The 19,191-nt window shown below is 43.4% G+C and overlaps 1 protein-coding gene and 1 non-coding gene across 2 annotated transcripts in view; one reads left to right on the forward strand and one right to left on the reverse strand.

Moving 5' to 3' along the window:
* The window catches only part of PRPF8 (pre-mRNA processing factor 8), a 36,861-nt gene that overhangs the window by 15,526 nt on the left and 2,144 nt on the right, over nucleotides 1-19,191 (forward strand). The window contains 16 exon segments of the mRNA XM_060133221.1: nucleotides 11,793-12,040; nucleotides 12,142-12,321; nucleotides 12,525-12,660; nucleotides 12,776-12,945; nucleotides 13,121-13,250; nucleotides 13,364-13,510; nucleotides 13,708-13,868; nucleotides 14,172-14,363; nucleotides 15,371-15,438; nucleotides 15,441-15,607; nucleotides 15,745-15,873; nucleotides 16,766-16,879; nucleotides 16,964-17,137; nucleotides 17,423-17,616; nucleotides 18,348-18,587; nucleotides 18,685-18,826. Coding sequence (XP_059989204.1) covers nucleotides 11,793-12,040; nucleotides 12,142-12,321; nucleotides 12,525-12,660; nucleotides 12,776-12,945; nucleotides 13,121-13,250; nucleotides 13,364-13,510; nucleotides 13,708-13,868; nucleotides 14,172-14,363; nucleotides 15,371-15,438; nucleotides 15,441-15,607; nucleotides 15,745-15,873; nucleotides 16,766-16,879; nucleotides 16,964-17,137; nucleotides 17,423-17,616; nucleotides 18,348-18,587; nucleotides 18,685-18,826 — 2,592 coding nt within the window.
* On the reverse strand, nucleotides 6,773-6,877 carry LOC132512403 (U6 spliceosomal RNA). The gene has a single exon (XR_009538133.1). It is a non-coding gene; the product is annotated as a U6 spliceosomal RNA (small nuclear RNA).

Here is a 19,191-nt window from a genome sequence, read left to right on the forward strand (position 1 = left end):
GACCAGAAGAGGCCAGTGGCCTTGGGAAAAAATACAGGGATCAAAGGAATATATGTGTGAGAGGTAAGAGCCTGAGTAAAGGAGGACTGTCAGAGGTCAGGTAGGCAGTTTAATATAGTCCTTAGAATAATGGGTTCTGGAGTCAGACTAGGTTTAGTCATAGCTCTACCACATTACTCTTGGGATCTGGGTTAAGTCACCCACCCACTCTGGGCCTTAGTTCCCTCATCCATAAAATGGGGGTACTGATATGCTAGCTAGCTCAGAGAGCTTTTGCGAGAAATGATGCTTATAATAAGCTATATTACTCAACAGATTTTGTAATAAATGTTGTCGTTGATTAGAGGCATCTCACAGATTATGATCAGATAGTACAGTATTGGAATTTGTTTCCTGAGGTGTGTTAAGGTAAAGCAGTTCTTGTAATAAAATTTCTTGGTCCTCCAAGGTTGATAATAGAAGTGAAATCTCCAGTAGGGCTAGAGGTGGCTGGACCTTATGGCGCTATTCTTGTCCTTCCCCCCAGACTCACTTGTAGTTATTACTGATGGGGGCACTTTAGGTGCTACCCCCATTCTTGCTTTATGTACATGCAGTGCAGTAGCCCAGGCTTCGAGCCAGGACTCCTTCAGTCCTAGTAGTAGCTATGAAATAAGACTGGAACATTTAAACAAGACTTTGATATGGGCCAGGAATAACAGAAGGAAAATAGAAATGCACCACATTAGATCATATGACTTACAAGGTGCAGCCTACTTAGCTTTAGCTTATGAAGGACTGTAAGGCCACCTTCCTGCTGAGTTCCCTGTCTTCCCACAAACAGCATTCTCTCTGTCCTTCACCAGGGAATCCCTTTAAGCATGTGTAGATGACTTAAAGTCTAAAGCCAAGAGGAAAAGAACATCTTTGCCTGGCAGTAGATGTATTTCTCTGTTCTTGTTTTGTTTTGACTTTCATTTTACATTATTTATTTTTTGAAAACTTTGATTTTTTAGAGCACTTTTAGATTTATAATAAAATTGAGAGGAAGGCACAGAGATTTCCCATTAACCCCTGCCCCCACATGTGCAGAGCCTCCTCCATTATCAACATTACTCACCAGAGTGGTACATTTTTTTTTACCGAGGATGAGCCTACATCAACACATCATAACCACCCAAAGTCCTTAGTTTACCTTAGGGTTCACTCTTGGTGGTATATATTCTGTGGGTTTGGGCAAATGTATAAGAACACATATCCATCATTAAAATATCATAGAGAGTATTTTTGCTGCCCTAAAAGTCCTCTGTTCTCTGCCTGTTCATCTCCCCTGCCCCAGCTATGTGTTTAGTTTTAGATGGAAAAAATTTGTTGTCTAATGTACCATGGTTCAAAAGGACACAGTAAAAGTTCCCATTAATTTTTTACCAGTTACGTTTTCACTTACAGTAAAAAGAAATTAAATACTAACAGAACCCAGAAAACACCCAGAATCCCGTCATCCTAACATCAGTTTTATTTTCCACATTCCCATCCAAGTTGGTCATGTGCCATGATGGGCAGGTTATGTGAATTGAATTTGTTTTTTTTATGAAGACTTAATCTGTGTGAAGTTCTTACCATGGTACCTAGTACATGGAATCACTCAGTGTTATTCTCTTTCTTGCCTCCCCTCATCCCCAGGAACTTCTGCTATTCTTAAAGGAATGTGATAACTCCTTGGGAATTCATACTTACTCCCTAATGGGAATAAAGCACCGGTAACTGCAGCAGAACTGGAGTGTTCTGTGATACAAACCATGCAGCTTGTGATTCAAAGGACCAAATACAGTCAGAGAACTTACTAAGACTCGGAGTTGTCTTACTGAAGGCTATTTGCTTTATTCGCAGATCTAGCCCATTCTGGTTCCCAGCTCTCCGCTCTCATTGCTATAGGTCTGTTGCCTTGGTTGTCTCATCCTGAGCACAAGCTAGATGCTCAGTTTTGCTTTTGTGATTTGATTCAGGCTGTTACCTCATCCAGGAGTCACTTCATCCTGCCTGTCTGAATACTATTTGCTCAAGGCTAATTCCTGTGATAACTCCAGCCAATGTGATCTTTCACTTCAAGAATTGCCTAGCAAACGTATTCCTTACCTTAAAGTGTTGATTATATCGTTTGGTATTTTGTGGTTGCTCTCTTTTTCAAAGATTGATCTTCTGGTTTCACTGACTTTTTTTTTAATTTAATTAATTTATTTTTGGCTGTGTTGGGTCTTTGTTGCTACGCGTGGGCTTTCTCTAGTTGCAGTGAGCGGGGGCTACTCTTCATTGCGGTGTGCGGGCTTCTCATTGCAGTGGCTTCTCTTGTTGCGGACCACGGGCTCTAGGTACGTGGGCCTCAGTAGTTGTGACGCATGGGCTTAGTTGCTCTGCGACATGTGGGATCTTCCCGGACCAGGGCTCGAACCCGTGTCCCCTGCATTGGCAGACGGATTCTCAACCGCCACCAGGGAAGCCCAGTTTCATTGATTTTTATTTTTCTCTTTTCTATTTCATTGAGTCTGCTCTTTTGCTTACTTTGGGTTTAATTTGCTGTTAGTTTTCTAGTTTGTTAAGGTAAAAGGTTAGATGATGACAATTTTGGACCTTTGATTTTTTTTTTTTTTTTTTTTTTTTTTTGCGGTATGCGGGCCTCTCACTGTTGTGGCCTCTCCCGTTGCGGAGCACAGGCTCCGGACGCGCAGGCTCAGTGGCCATGGCTCACGGGCCCAGCCGCTCTGCGGCATGTGGGATCTTCCCAGACTGGGGCACGAACCCGTGTCCCCTGCATCAGCAGGCAGACTCTCAACCACTGCGCCACCAGGGAAGCCCTGGACCTTTCATTTTAATAGAAATATTCAGTGCTGAAAAATCTCCTTTTAATAAAAGCACTGCTTTAGCTGCATCCCTCAAGTTTTTTTTTTTAATTAATTTATTTTTTATTTATTTATTTTTGCCTGTGTTGGGTCTTCGTTGCTGCGTGCCGGCTTTCTCTAGTTGCGGCGAGTGGGGGCTACTCTTCATTGAGGTGCCCAGGTTTCTCATTGCGGTGGCTTCTCTTGTTGCAGAGCACAGGATCTAGGCACGCGAGCTTCAGTAGTTGTGGTACGGGGGTTCAGTAGTTGTGGCTCGTGGGTTCTGGAGCTCAGCCTCAGTAGTTGTGGCACAGGGGCTTAGTTGCTCTGTGGCATGTGGGATATTCCTGGACCAGGGCTCAAACCCATGTCCCCTCCATTGGCAGGTGGATTCTTAACCACTGTGCCACCAGGGAAGCCCTGTATCCCTCAAATTTTGATAAGTTTTCATTTTCATTCAGTTAAAAATGTTTTCTAATTTCCCTTGTGAGTTCTTTTTTGTCGTTTTTTTTTTTTTACTCAAATTATATATGTATTTTTAAAATTTATTTTATTTATTTATTTGGCTGCATCAGGTCTTAGTTGCGGCACGCAGGGTCTTCAGTCATGGCATGCAGGATCTTTCAGTTGCAGCATGCGAACTCTTAGTTGCGGCATGAATGTGAGGTCTAGTTCCCTGACAAGGGATCAAACCCGGGCCCCCTGCACTGGGAGCGTGGAGTCCTAGCGACTGGACCACCAGGGAAGTCCCTCTCTTGTGAGTTCTTATTTTACCCATAGGTTACTTAGAAGTATGTTGTTTAATTTTCAAATATTATTTGAGGGGTTTTCCAGGTGTTTTTCTTTTATTAGTATCTAGTTTAATTCCATTATGGTCAGAAAACACTCTTTATGATCTTAGTTTTCTCAAGTGTATTTAGACTTGTTTTATGGTTGAGCATATATAGTGACTGCCTTCTCGTGTACTTGAGAAAGAATCTGTATTCTGCTTTGTTGGGTTTTACAAATGTCATTTAGGTTTAGTCAAGTGATTGTGTTGTTCAAGTCCTTCTATGTCTTTTTTTTTCTTATGTCTATTTCTGTCAATTACTGAGAGAAGATTGTCATAAGTCGTGGATTTATTTCCCTTTTCAGGTTCCTCTTTTTATTTTGGCTTTAGAGACACCATTCACTTTGTTAAAGACATCCAAGCTTATAACATAAAGACACATGTTTTTTCAGAAATTTATATCTTTTTTGAGCACAGAAGAACGTCTGAAGTTCAGACTGCTCTGGTAGCTTTTAAATATTTAGTCAAAGTTGGGCAAAGCATGATTGGCTTGGCTTACAGGTGGAAAACCAAGAAAGAGTCGTCAGGAGATTAGCAGGCTTAGGGGATAGGGAGCCATCTCATTGAGACCAAAATGCAAACTGACAAACTTTTTGTCCAAGAACCTGCATATGGGTGATGACCAAGGAGTTGTGCCAGGTGGAATGCTGTATCATGTACCTGAAGATACAGCTAGAATTAGAAATGAACTTTACAACTGATGCACACATAGACATTTCAATAGATAGAAGCAACTCTGTTGACACCCCAGCAAGAAATATGTATTGTTCATACTGTTGGGCATAATTATTTAAGTTTTTTTTTAATCTTATGCTTAAACAGGTCCATGATATTTTGCTTCATATATTTTGAAGCTCTGTTATTAGGTGTATAATATATTTATTATTTTTTTAAAGATTTAATTTTATTTATTTTTTGCTGCGTTGGGTTTTGTTGCTGTGCGTGGGCTTTCTCTGGTTGCAGCGAGTGGGGTTGCTCTTCGTTGCCGTACACGGGCTTCTCCTCACAGTGGCTTCTCTTGTTGTGGAGCATGGGCTCTAGGCCTGCGGGCTTTAGTTGTGGCATGCGGGCTCCGTAGTTGTGGCGCACGGGCTTAGTTGCTCCATGGCACGTGGGATCTTCCCGGACCAGGGATCAAACCCGTGTCCCCTGCATTGGCAGACAGATTCTTATCCACTGTGCCACCAGGGAAGTCCATAAGTATGTAGTATATTGTGAATTACTATATCTTCTTAACGAATTGACTCCTTTATCATCGTGAAATATTCCTCTTTATTCCTTGTAATATTCTCTGTTCTGAAGTCTACTTTGTCTGATATCAGTAGTGCCCCTCTAGCTTTGTTTTGTGTGTGCATGGATGTCTTTTTCCATCCTTATACTTTTAATCTGTGTCGTTATAATTAAAGTTAACTTCTTATAGATTGCATTTAATTGGTTCTTGCTTTTTAAATTCAGTTTAACAATCTTTGCCTTACAAATAGTCTAAACACTCCAGTTAAGTTTACTGTGACTGTTAATGTCGTTGAGTTTAAATCTGCCATCTCATCCTTTGTTCTTTATTCTGCTTTTTCCTCTTTTCCTGCCTTCTTTTTAATTTATTTTTTAAACAGGAGAAAATCAAACGAAAGTTTCATAACATATATATGTGGGAGAGACCCAGGAAAACTGAGTAACTCATTTTCCTGCCTTCTTTTGGATTGAGTGGGGTTTTGGTATGATTTTAATTTATCTCCACACTTCGCTTATTAACTACACTTCTTTGTTTTTTATTGGTTTCTCTAGGGTTTACAGTATACATCTCTGACTTACTGTGACCACTAGTCTAGTATCACGTTACATATTGTACGAGAACCTTTCAATAATGTACTTTCATTTTCCTCCTCATTTTTTGTAGTGTTTGTGTTTTTTTGTTTTTGTTTTTTTTGGCCACGCCCCACAGCATGCAGGATCTTAGTTCCCTGACCAGGGATCAAACCCGTGCCCCCTGCAATGGAAGTGAGAAGTCTTAACCACTGGATGGCCAGGGAAGTCCCTGTAGTGTTTTTGTTATATGTTTTAACTGTACCTGTATTATAAACACAGTGATACTTTGTTACTGTTTTGGCTTTAAACAGCCTTTTTGTCTTTTACAGAAATTACAAAATGAAAAAAAAATGTCTTTTACATTTTACCCACATACTTACTATTTCTGGTGTTCTCCATTACTTTATGTAGGTCCAGGTTTCCCTCTGGTATTGTTTTCCTTCTGCTTAAAGAATTTCCATTAACATTTCTTGTAGTAAAGGTGTACTGGCAGTGAATACACTCTGCTTTTGTTTGTCAGAAAAAGTGTTTACTTTGCCTTCATTATTTTTTCTGCAGCTTTACAATGTTGTTAATCCCATCTGTACATTTTAAAATTTCAGATATTGTAATTTTTATCTCTAAAAGTTTCATTTGGGTCTTTAACATCTTCTGTTTCTTTCCTCATTATGTTCATGTTTTTCTTTATATACTCAAGCATAATTATAAAACGTTCAATAGCTGTTGTAAGATCTTTGTCTACTAATTCCATCATCTGTTGTTTCCAGGTCTGTTTGTACTGATTGATTTTTCTTCTGTTTATGGGTAATTTATTCCTACTTCTTTGTATGCATCCAATATTTGATTGGATGCTAGAAATTGTGTAATTTATATTGATTTATGGATTTTGTTATATTCCTTTAAAGAGTGTTGGGTTGTGTTCTGGTGTACAGTTCAGTAACTTGTGGTTTAGTTTGATCCTTTTGAGGCTTGCTTTTAATTTTAAGCTTCTTAGTTATAGTGAATCCAGAGCACCCTTTCTTCTGGGGCTAATTTATCTCCACTACTAAGTTGATAACTTTCTATGGACTATACCTAATTCCCATTTATTATGAAGTCTCTGTATGGCTGGCGGGGACACAAACTGTTGTCAACCTTATGTGAGCTGTGGGACTTGTTCAGCTTACTGATCTGGTGGTGGTTTTTTCTTTGACCTCGGAGGGTTTTTTTGTTTTGTTTTGTTTTCAACATCTTTATTGGAGTATAATTGCTTTACATTGTTGTGTCAGTTGCTGCTGTATAACAAAAAAATATGAAATGCTTCATGAATTTGCGTGCCATCCTTGCACGGGGGCCATGCTAATCTTCTCTGTATCGTTCCAGTTTTAGTATATGTGCTGCCGAAGCAGGCATGACCTCGGAGTTTTATAGCCTGCAAATGGATCCCTTCATGGGTCTTCAGAGATCTCTCTCTCTCTTTTTTTTTTTTTTGGTTGCGCTGTGCAGCTTTTGCAGTATCTCAGTTCCCTGACCAGAGATTAACTGGCGCCACAGCAGTGAAAGCCCAGAATCCTAACCACTAGGCCACCAGGGAACTTGCAGATCTCTTTCTCTTTTTTTTGAAGTATGACTGACTTACAATATTATGTTAGTTTCAGGTAAACAATATAGTGATTTGCTCTTTTTACACATTACAAAATGATCGCCAGGATAAGTCTAGTTACTATCTGTCACCACACAAAATTATAATATTCCCTATACTGTACATTACATCCCCGTGACTTACTTATTTTATAACTGGAAGTTTGTACCTCTTAGTCTCCCTCAACTATTTCACTCATTCCCCCACCCTTCCAAGTATCCGTGTTGTTGCAGATGGCAAGATTTCATTCTTTTTTATGCCTGAGTAATATTTCTGTGTGTGTGTGTGTATACATACCACATCTCCTTTATCCATTTATCTATCAATAGACATTTAAGTCGCTTCCATATATTGGCTATTTCAAATAATGCTGCAGTGAACATGGGGATGCACACATCTTTTCGAATTAGTGTTTTTGTTTTCTTCGGATAAATACCCAGGAGTAGAATTGCTAGATTGTATGGTTGTTCTATTTTTAATTTTTTGAGGAACTTCCGTACTGTTTTTTATAGTGTCTGCACCACTTTACATTCCCATCAGTAGTACGGTAGTACACGAGGGTTCCCTGTTCTCCACATCCTTGTCAACGCTTGTTACTTGTCTTTTTGATAATAGCCATTCTGGCAAGTGTGAGGAGACATCTCGTTGTGGTTTTGATTTGCATTTCCTTTATGATTAGTGATGTTGAGCATCTTTTCATGTGTCTATTGGACATCTTTATATCTTCTCTGGAAAAATGTCTCTTCAGCTCCTCTGCTGAAAAGACATTTTAAATCAGGTTTTTGTTTTGTTTTTTTTTATGTTGAGTTGTATGAGTTCTTTGTATTGGGTTGGCCAAAAAAGTTCGTTCGTAAGATGTTATGGAAAAACCTGAACGAACTTTTTGGCCAACCCAATATTTTGCGTATTAACCCCTTATCAGATATATCATTTGTAAATATCACCTCCTGTTCAGTGGGCTTTCTTTCCATTTTGTTGATAATTTCTTTTGCTGTGCAAAAGCTTTTATTTATTTATTTTTGGCTGTGTTGCGTTTTTGTTGCTGCGTGAGGGCTTTCTCTAGTTGCGTCCAGCGGGGGCTACTCTTCGTTGAGGTGTGCAGGCTTCTCACTGCAGTGGCTTCTCTTGTTGAGGAGCATGGGCTCTAGGTGTGCGGGCTTCAGTAGTTGTGGCTCGTGGGCTGTAGAGCACAGGCCCAGTAGTTGTGGCACACGGGCTTAGTTGCTCCACAGCATGTGGGATCCTCCTGGACCAGGGATCAAACCTGCGTCCCCTGCATTGACAGGCAGATTCTTAACCACTGCGCCACCAGGGAAGCCCCTGTGCAAAACCTTTTTAGTTTGATATAGTCGCATTTCTTTCTTTTTTTTTTTTTTTTTTGCGGTACGCGGGCCTCTCACGGTTGTGGCCTCTCCCGTTGCGGAGCACAGGCTCCAGACGCTCAGGCTCAGCGGCCATGGCTCACAGGCACAGCCGCTCCGCGGCATGTGGGATCTTCCCAGACTGGGGCACAAACCCGTGTCCACTGCATCGGCAGGCGGACTCTGAACCACTGTGCCACCAGGGAAGCCCCGTTTGTTTTTTGTTTTGTTTTTCTTTTCTTTTCTTTCTTCATTTTATTTATTCTTTTCCCCATTTCTTAATTTTTTGTTTCCCTTGCCTGAGGAGACATATCCAAAAAAGTATTCCTAAGACTAAGGTCAAAGAGAGTACTGCCTGTGTTTTCTTCTAGGAGTTTTTGGGTTTTTTTAATAAATTTATTTATTTTATTTTTTGCTGCATTGGGTCTTCATTGCTGCGTGCTTTCTCTAGCTGTGAGCGGGGGCTACTCTTCGTTGCAGTGCACGGGCTTCTTGTTGCAGAGCACGGGCTCTAGGCATGCGGGCTTCAGTAGTTGTGGCTCGTGGGCTCTAGAGTGCAGGCTGAGTAGTTGTGATGCACGGGCTTAGTTGCTCCGCGGCATGTGGGATCTTCCTGGACTGGGGCTCGAACCTGTGTTTTCTGCATTGGCAGGCAGATTCTTAACCACTGCGCCACCAGGGAGGTCCCTCTTCTAGGAGTTTTATAGTTTCAGGTCTTACATTTAAATCTTTTATCCATTTTGCCTTTATTTTTTGTGTATGTTGTGAGAAAATCCAGTTTGATTCTTTTGCATTAGCTGTCGCTGTCTTTTCCCCAGTGTATATTCTTGCTTTCTTTGTTGTAGATTAATTGACCATAACAGCATGGGTTTATTTCTGGACTCTCTATTCTGATCCATTGACCTGTGGGTTTGTTTTTGTGCCAGTACTATACTGTTTGAGTACTTTAGCTTTGTAATGTAGTTTGAAATCAGGAGCTGTGATACTTTCTACTTTGTTCTTTATCAGGATTGTTTTGGCTTTTCAGGGTCTTTTGTGTTTCCATACAAATATTAAAATTATTGGTTCTAGTTCTGTGAAAAATGTCTTTGGTATTTTGATAGGGATTCCATTGAATTTGTAGATGGACTTGAGGGTGTGGTCATTTTAACAATATTCTTTTTTTTTTTTAATGTATTTATTTTTCGCTGTGTTGGGTCTTTGTTGCTGCGCACGGGCTTTCTCTAGTTGCGGCGAGTGGGGGCTGCTCTTCATTGCAGTGCATGGGCTTCTCATTGTGGTGGCTTCTCTTGTTGCAGAGCATGGGCTCTAGGCACATGGGCTTCTGTAGTTGTGGCATGTGGGCTCAGTAGTTGTGGCTCGCGGGCTTAGTTGCTCCGTGGCATGTGGGATCTTCCCAGACCAGGACTCGAAGCCATGTCCCCTGCAGTGGAAGTGTGGAGTCGACCACTGGACCGCCAGGGAAGTCCCTCACCAAGTTCTTACAGTTTTCCAAGTACAGGTCTTTTATCTCCTTGGATTGAGTTATTCCTAGTTGTTGTTTGGTTTCGTTTGGGTTTTTTTGGTTTTTTGTTTTTTAGATTTTTTTTTTTTTTCCCCTTGGTCGTGCTGTGCAGCATGTGGGATCTTAGTTCCCCAACCGGGATTGAACCTGTGCCCCTTGCATTGGAAGCATGGAGTCTTAACCACTGGACCACCAGGGAAGTCCCTGGTTTGGTTTGGTTTTTTGATGCAATCATAAACGGGATTGTTTTCATAATTTCTCTTTCTGATAGTATTCAGAAATGCAATAGATTTCTCTACGTTAATTTTGTATCCTGCCATGTTACTGAATTCATTGATGAGTTCTGATAGTTTTTTGGTGGTGTCTTTAGGATTTTCTATGTATAATATCATGTCATCTGCAAACAGTGACAGTTTCACTTTTTTCCAATTTGGAATTTTTTTTAAATTATATTTATTTATTTATTTTTGGCTGCATTGGGTCTTCGTTGCTGCGTGTGGGCTTTCTCTGGTTGCAGCGAGCGGGGGCTACTATTTGTTGTTGTGTGAGGGCTTCTCATTGCGGTGGCTTCTCTTGTGGAGCACAGGCTCTAGGCCTGCGGGCTTCAGTAGTTGTGGCACGTGGGCTCTGGAGAGCACACGCTCAATAGTTGTGGCACATGGGCTTAGTTGCTCCGCAGCATGTGGGATCCTCCCAGACCACGGCTCAAACCTGTGTCCCCTGCATTGGCAGGCAGATTCTTAACCACTGCGCCACCAGGGAAGTCCCTGGATTTCTTTAATATCTTTTTCTTGTCTGGTTGCTGTGGCTAGGACTTTCAATAATGTGTTGAATAAAAGTGGTGAGAGTGGGTATCCTTGTCTCATTTCTGATCTTAAAGGAAATTCTTTCAGCTTTTTTTTTTTTTTAATTTTTTGGCTGTTCCACATGGCATGTGGGATCTTCCCTGCGCCACCAGGGAAGCCCAACTTTATGTTTTTATTGAAATGAAATTCACACTTTTAAAGTATACAATTCAGTGGTTTTCATTATATGCATAAAATTGTGCAGCCATAACCACTAATTCCAGAACATTTTCATCACCCCACAAAGAAACCCTATACCCATTAGCAGTCACTCACTCCCCATGTCCCTCCCTGCCCCAGTCCTCTGGCCACCCCTAATCTACCTCCTGTCTGTATGGATTTGTTTCTTCTGGACATTTCATATAAATGGATCATGTATGTGACCTTTTTCATTTGGTTTCTTTCACTTAGTATAATGTTTACAAGGTTTATCCATGTTGTAGCATACATCAGTATTTCAGTCCTTTTCATGGCTAAATAATATTCCATAATATGGCTGTACACCATTTTGTTTATTTGTCGGTTGATGGACATTTGGTTTTTTCTATTTTTTGGCTATTATGAATAATGCTTTTGTGAACATTTGTGTACGTATTTTTGTGTGGACATATGTTTTTATTTCTCTTGGGTATACACCTAGGAGTAGAATTGTTGGGTCATATGGTAACTCTCTTTAACCTTTTGAGGAGCTGCCAGGCTGTTTCAATGTGGCTGCACTATTTCATATTCCTACCAGCAGTATATGAGAGTTCCATTTTCTCCACATCCTTGTAACTATCTTATAGCCATTGCAGTGGGTGTTAAGTAGTATCTCATAGTGATTTTGATTTATACACACTTCCCTAATGACATTGAGCTCAAATCTTTCTTGAGAACTAGGGAGAATATGACTAATTGTATCTGGTGGTTCCTAGCCACACACCCTGTCCCTGCAATGACTTATCTATAATTTACTTCTTTTTCACTATCTTCAGATTGTGAATAAGTGGAACACAGCTCTTATTGGCCTTATGACATACTTTCGGGAGGCTGTGGTGAACACCCAGGAGCTCCTGGACTTGCTGGTGAAGTGTGAGAACAAGATCCAGACACGAATCAAGATTGGCCTCAACTCCAAGATGCCGAGTCGCTTCCCCCCTGTCGTGTTCTACACCCCTAAGGAGTTGGGTGGACTTGGCATGCTCTCAATGGGCCATGTGCTCATCCCCCAATCTGACCTCAGGTAGGACTTGGCTGAAAATCTTGCTAGACCCTGAGGGAAGGAGATGTTTCTTTATTTTCAGTTTTTATTTTTTATCTAATCTTGGTTGTGTCCCCAAACAGGTGGTCCAAGCAGACAGATGTAGGTATCACACACTTTCGTTCAGGAATGAGCCATGAAGAAGACCAGCTGATTCCCAACTTGTATCGCTACATACAGCCCTGGGAGAGTGAGTTCATTGATTCTCAGCGGGTCTGGGCTGAGTATGCACTCAAGAGACAAGAGGCCATTGCGCAGAACAGGTGGGCATCCAGGAGGGCATAGCAGTCCTTTTGAGTGGTGTGACCTTTGAGTCCTGCCTGGAGGTCAGGAGTAGAGCATGCCGTATTTTTATGGAGTCGAGGAAGTAGGTTGTATGTCTGACCCTGTTTATCCTTGGCCAGGGAGGAATGCTGAACTCTTCATATGAGTATTTGTTTTAACTTTGATCTTTTTTCCTTGGCAGACGACTGACCCTAGAAGATCTAGAGGATTCATGGGATCGTGGCATTCCTCGAATCAACACCCTCTTCCAGAAGGACCGGCACACACTGGCTTATGATAAGGGTTGGCGTGTCCGAACTGACTTTAAGCAGTACCAGGTACGTGGAGGGGATAGTGGAGAGATTTTCCCTGAATCAGGAGAGTCTGTGGCCATGCTGGGAACCTGGAGCAGTGGGCACCCAGAAGCTTCACCGTGCCTACCTTGCCATCTAGGTTTTGAAGCAGAACCCTTTTTGGTGGACACACCAGCGGCATGATGGAAAGCTCTGGAACCTGAACAACTACCGTACAGACATGATCCAGGCCCTGGGTGGTGTGGAAGGCATTCTGGAACACACTCTCTTCAAGGGCACTTACTTCCCTACCTGGGAGGGGCTTTTCTGGTGAGGATTCTGTTCTCCCCTTACAGTGACCTCTCACATGTCACAGCCCTGTGAGCTCATCCCTCATATGCTTTTGTGTTCTACTGCGGTGTTTCCCACACAGCCACCCCAGGAGGTCAGCAGTGCTCTGGGGGATGGCAGGACGTCACTTTACCTCGTCTCTTCTGCTTCCCAGGGAGAAGGCCAGTGGTTTTGAGGAGTCTATGAAGTGGAAGAAACTAACCAATGCTCAGCGATCAGGATTGAACCAGATTCCCAATCGTAGATTCACCCTCTGGTGGTCCCCAACCATCAACCGAGCCAACGTGAGTGTGATTGATAGACATGGGAGATGGGAAGCTAAAAACAAGAGTTTCTACTTCCTTAATTATGTCCTGAGAACCTCTCGGTCTCTAGTGTCGCTCTTTTTTTCCGTCAGGTATACGTAGGCTTTCAGGTGCAGCTGGACCTGACAGGTATCTTCATGCACGGCAAGATCCCCACACTGAAGATCTCTCTCATCCAGATCTTCCGAGCTCACCTGTGGCAGAAGATCCACGAGAGCATCGTTATGGACTTGTGTCAGGTGGGCTAGAATTGAGGGAGACGATGCCACAAAAAGTCAGATCGGCTCTCCCTTTTGGGTATGGGAAATCCACCCTCAGAGCTCCAGGGATGAGACTTCTGTTGTGGTCCCAGGTGCCACATTATCTTAAGTTCTATGAGCCCTCATTCTAAGTGGGCTTCCATAACCAGTCATAACCTTTCCACCTTTGCCTCCAGGTGTTTGATCAGGAACTGGATGCACTGGAAATTGAGACAGTACAAAAGGAGACAATCCACCCCCGAAAGTCCTATAAGATGAACTCTTCCTGTGCAGATATCCTGCTCTTTGCCTCCTATAAGTGGAATGTCTCCCGGCCCTCATTGCTGGCAGACTCTAAGTAAGTGCCTTACGACCCAGCCCTAGGCATCTAAGAAGCTTAGTTTTACTATTCTAGCAGCACTACTTTAGAAATTGTCCCTGGTTGCCTTTCCTTCTAATTTGAAACAAGTTCTACCCCTGATTCTGTTAACACCTTCAGCCAGGTCTGCTAATTCTCTGGTGGGTCTTCTGATCTGGAACAGGCAGAGGGGTTGGTTTTGAGATTCAGACGTAGTGATTGAGAGTTCTTGTGGCTCTGGGGATATTGGTTGTGCCAGTGTCTTCCTGGAAGCCTAGACTCCTGACCCCCTTCCACCCTCAGGGATGTGATGGACAGCACCACCACTCAGAAGTATTGGATTGACATCCAGTTGCGCTGGGGGGACTATGATTCCCATGACATCGAGCGCTACGCCCGGGCCAAGTTCTTGGACTACACCACAGACAACATGAGTATCTACCCTTCGCCCACAGGTGTGCTCATTGCCATCGACCTGGCCTATAACCTGCATAGGTAAGTTGAGGCTCAGAAGCATGTATTGATATTTTTCATCAGCCCCACACTTTATTGTATTTATTTGTTTATTTTTTAAAGATTTATTTATTATTTATTTTTGGGTGCGTCGGGTCTTAGTCACGGCACGCGGGATCTTTGTTGAGGCATGCAGAATCTTTTGTTGTGGCACACGGGCTCTTCGTTGTGGCACGCGGGCTTCTCTCTAGTTGTGGTGTGTGGGTTTTCTCTAGTTGTAGCACGCAGGTTCTAGAGTGCATGGGCTCTGTAGTTGTGGCGTGTGGGCTCTGTAGTTTGCGGCGCGCAGGCTCTCTAGTTGAGGTTCGATGATAAAGATGGCCCCATTGAGAGGCTTGGTGGTCAGGTTCCCTTCAAAGGTCTAAGGAATGAGTGAGAGCTCAGTAGTTGTGGCGCACGGGCTTAGACACCCCGTGGCATGTGGGATCTTAGTTCCCGGACCAGGGATCGAACCTGCGTCCCCTGCATTGTAAGGCGGATTCTTTACCACTGAACCACCAGGAAGGAAGTCCCTTAATTTTTATTTTACATTGCAGTATAGTTGATTTACAATGTTGTGTTTCAGGTGTACAGCAAAGTGATTTAGTTATATGTATACATATATCTATTGTTTTTAGGATATTTTTCCCATATAGATTATTACAGAGTATTGAGTAGAGTTCCCTGTGCTATATACAGTAGGTCCTTGTTGATTATCTATTTTATATATAGTAGTATGTATATGTTAATCTCAACCTCCTAATTTACCTCTCCCTCCTGCCCCGTACTTTAATATACACGTGTTTTTTTTAGTTTGCCCAGGTGAGGTGAGGTTGGCCGTTTCCTCCACTGGTGTCACTGACTCTTTCTTCCCTGCCTCTATGTACATGAGCAGGCACTCATGCTCAGCCTGACCAACAGCCTTTTCTTACTCTGTAGAGTCGCAGTTTGCCTTGTTCCTGGGACTGCCAGCCTGGTCTTGACCTTTCTTGCCTCTTCCACCCTCACAGTGCCTATGGAAACTGGTTCCCTGGCAGCAAGCCCCTCATACAGCAGGCCATGGCCAAGATCATGAAGGCAAACCTGCCTTGTATGTGTTACGTGAACGGATCCGTAAAGGGCTGCAGCTTTATTCCTCTGAGCCCACCGAGCCCTATCTGTCCTCTCAGAACTACGGTGAACTCTTTTCCAACCAGATTATCTGGTTTGTGGATGACACGAATGTCTACAGAGTGACTATCCATAAGGTGAGAGTTAGATGCAGCGTGTGGGTGTGGGGCTCTGTATATGCCTGTGGGAGGGTGGCCGGGCAAGTGTGTGCACATTGCGAGCAAGGCAGGCTGGTTGTGTCTAGACTGTGCTAACTGATGTAATCATTCCTTAGACCTTTGAAGGGAACCTGACCACCAAGCCCATCAATGGGGCCATCTTCATCTTCAACCCACGCACAGGGCAGCTGTTTCTCAAGATAATTCACACATCTGTGTGGGCTGGACAGAAGCGTTTGGGGCAGGTGAGCATGTTAAAGGGTAGAGAGGCTGTAGAACTTCGCTGCCTCTTACTCTTTGGTATGTGGGGGGTGTGTATGTGAGAGAGAGAATCTCCCGTTTCTCTCTTTGTAAGGTTCAGGACATCTCATTTAAACTTTTTTCCTGAATTACTTAACTTGGGAAGTGTTCTTCTGTAAGAGGTCCAAGAATATTTGAGGTCCTTCATTACCTACAAGCTGGCATCTCTGCTTCTTGAATCTCCCATCTCTAACCTATCTTGAAGAGGGCTATGAAAAATCATCTTTCTAAAGGGAACAAGCACTCTTAAAATGTCATATTCACCAAATCTCTTCTCCTCCTCAAAGCCTTTGGTAGCCCCTTTCTTTTTGCTGAATTAACTTTTTGGTTTCCTAGATGCTTAACATCTGGTTGGCCTGTAACCTGTCCGGCCACAGTTCCTCTTCCTCTGTAGCGTGTTTCCTCCGGCAGTCAGTCCAGGATCCTGGTATCCCAAACCCTGATGAGCATCTCCACCTCTGTGGCTTTGCTTATAGGTCTTTGCTTCTAGAATGAACTCTTCTCTTCTGTTAATCACTGTCTTACTCATCCCTTAAGACTTCGTTATTTGTGCAGCTTTTTATGACCTTAGCCTTAATTTCTCTTGTCCCTGACATAGCATGTATATAATCAAATACTAGCTCATGGCATCGTGTGAGCTTTGTCTGGCCAGCGAGGTTGAAACACCCTTCGGGGCAAGACCATTGGACGTTTTTTCTATACCTCTGAAGTACCTAACGTTCAATAGCAGTGTGTGATAGAGACATAGTCTAATTGTTTTAAGACTAGAATTTTTAGTTCTAGTTGACCTGGGAGGGTGGAGACTCAGTTTCCATGTTCTTCTCTCTTGCTTTTTAGTTGGCTAAGTGGAAGACAGCTGAGGAGGTGGCTGCCCTGATCCGATCTCTACCAGTGGAGGAGCAGCCCAAGCAGATCATTGTCACCAGGAAAGGCATGCTCGATCCATTGGAGGTGAGAGGTGGTGAATGAGGTAGAAGGAAAGAGGGCTGAGACCTGCTGGTTCTGTTTCTAAACTTGGACTTGATCTTGTCTCAGGTGCACTTGCTGGACTTCCCCAATATTGTGATCAAAGGATCAGAGCTCCAGCTCCCCTTCCAGGCTTGTCTCAAGGTGGAAAAGTTTGGGGATCTCATCCTTAAAGCCACTGAGCCGCAGATGGTTCTCTTTAACCTCTATGATGACTGGCTCAAGACTATCTCATCATACACGGTATGAAGCCACCTCACAAGGAGGGAGGGTCACTCTAAGAGGAGTGGGTTTGGGGTCATAGGAAGGTTCTGTGCCTTAGGTTTTCCCACAGGCCTCTTATGGGGCCATTTTCACATCTTCAGCCTGTGCATGGGCCAGTAACTCTGCATATCAAGTTGACTCATGGTGAGGGGAGCACCGTAGGGTTTGAAATGGGTTCTTGGGTCTCCTGAAAGGATAGGATGGAGGCGAGGGGAAGAACATCAAGTAGCCGACCTCCTCCCATGCTGCCACATCTCTCCCCAGGCTTTCTCCCGCCTCATCCTGATTCTGCGTGCCCTGCATGTGAACAACGACCGGGCGAAGGTCATCCTGAAGCCAGACAAGACTACGATCACAGAACCACACCACATCTGGCCCACTCTGACTGACGAGGAGTGGATCAAGGTGGAGGTGCAGCTCAAGGACCTTATCTTGGCTGACTATGGCAAGAAAAACAAGTGAGCAGTGGTGGGGATACAGATGAGAGATCCAGAAAGGGTAAAATGGGTGGCTCAGTATATGCCTTCTTGGTTTTTTGCAACATTTTAAGCTCAGAAGTTTCTCAAGAAATTGTCCTAGAGATGCCTATAGAGGAGAGGTAGGTAGGCAGTGTCTTCAGATGGTATAGGAAGTGTCCATGTTTCAGGGCTCAGGCTGACACTTGGGCGCTATTCCTTAGCAGAGGCACTGTTGCCATTTTGAGCAGGACGTTTCCTTACTGTCCATACATGGCAGGAAGTTCTAACGTCCCAGACCCCCAGATACCACAGCTAATAACACACACACACACACACCCCTTCCTTCTCTCTCCTTCCTTGTCATTGTGGCAACCAAAAATGTTCACCCAGTAAGGGTGCGGACACACCACCTGTGATTGAGAACTTGTTCTAGGATTTCCGTTTTTGAGAGTTTTCCAGTTCCAGGGCACTTTTTGTTGAGGAAAAGTGGGAGGTATGGGTGCTGAGCAGGTTTGAGCATGGCTGAAAGGTGTACGGGCACAGGGCCAGCCTGGGATGTGACAAATCTTATCCGTATTAGTGTATTTCCACTTCACACTTCGAGTGTCAATTGAAGATTATCTGGGGTCAGAGTATGGGCTCCCCTGTCCCACCAAGTTACACCTTGCCATTGGGACGTAAGTGACCAAGGGGAAGGGATCCTTGTGGTGTGACCCACACTGTCCCCACAGTGTGAATGTGGCATCACTGACACAATCAGAAATTCGAGACATCATCCTGGGTATGGAGATCTCTGCACCATCACAGCAGCGGCAGCAGATAGCTGAGATTGAGAAGCAGACCAAGGAACAGTCACAGCTGACTGCAACCCAGACTCGTACTGTCAACAAGCATGGTGACGAAATCATCACCTCTACCACCAGCAACTATGAGACCCAGACTTTCTCATCTAAGACTGAATGGAGGGTCAGGTAGTATAAGGGGCAAGAGGGGTAGGGCTGGAAAGGCCTCTGGTGCTACCTGAGGTGCTTGAGTTGAGAAATGCCAACATTCCCTACCTGTTTTTAGGGCCATCTCTGCCGCCAACCTGCACTTAAGGACCAATCACATCTATGTTTCATCTGATGACATCAAGGAGACTGGTTATACCTATATTCTCCCCAAGAATGTGCTTAAGAAGTTTATCTGCATATCTGACCTTCGGGCCCAAGTGAGTATGTTTGTTCAACTAGGCCACAGTGTGTGCCAAACATTTTATGTGCCTAAAACTCACCTGAGATTTCCTGGAACTGGAGGTGCTGGTTTTGAAATTGATAGATGAGTAAATATACAAGGATAGCCAAAACAGGGAGGGAGGAGGGTTTCGGCCCCCACCAGATACCGAAACATTATAAAGCTATGGCAATTGAGAAATGATGTATTTTTGGCCTAGAAGTTATTGGAAGAGGATATATAGAAACAGATTCATGTGTATATAATAAATGTGTTGTATCACCTGAGGATCCCACTTCATCTGTGGGATTAAGCGTGCCTTATGATCCTGAAACAGTCAGCAAAAGGAGGCTTGATCCCTGC

The sequence above is a fragment of the Lagenorhynchus albirostris genome, chromosome 20 (genome assembly GCF_949774975.1).
Source record: "Lagenorhynchus albirostris chromosome 20, mLagAlb1.1, whole genome shotgun sequence".
Taxonomy (NCBI): domain Eukaryota; kingdom Metazoa; phylum Chordata; class Mammalia; order Artiodactyla; family Delphinidae; genus Lagenorhynchus; species Lagenorhynchus albirostris.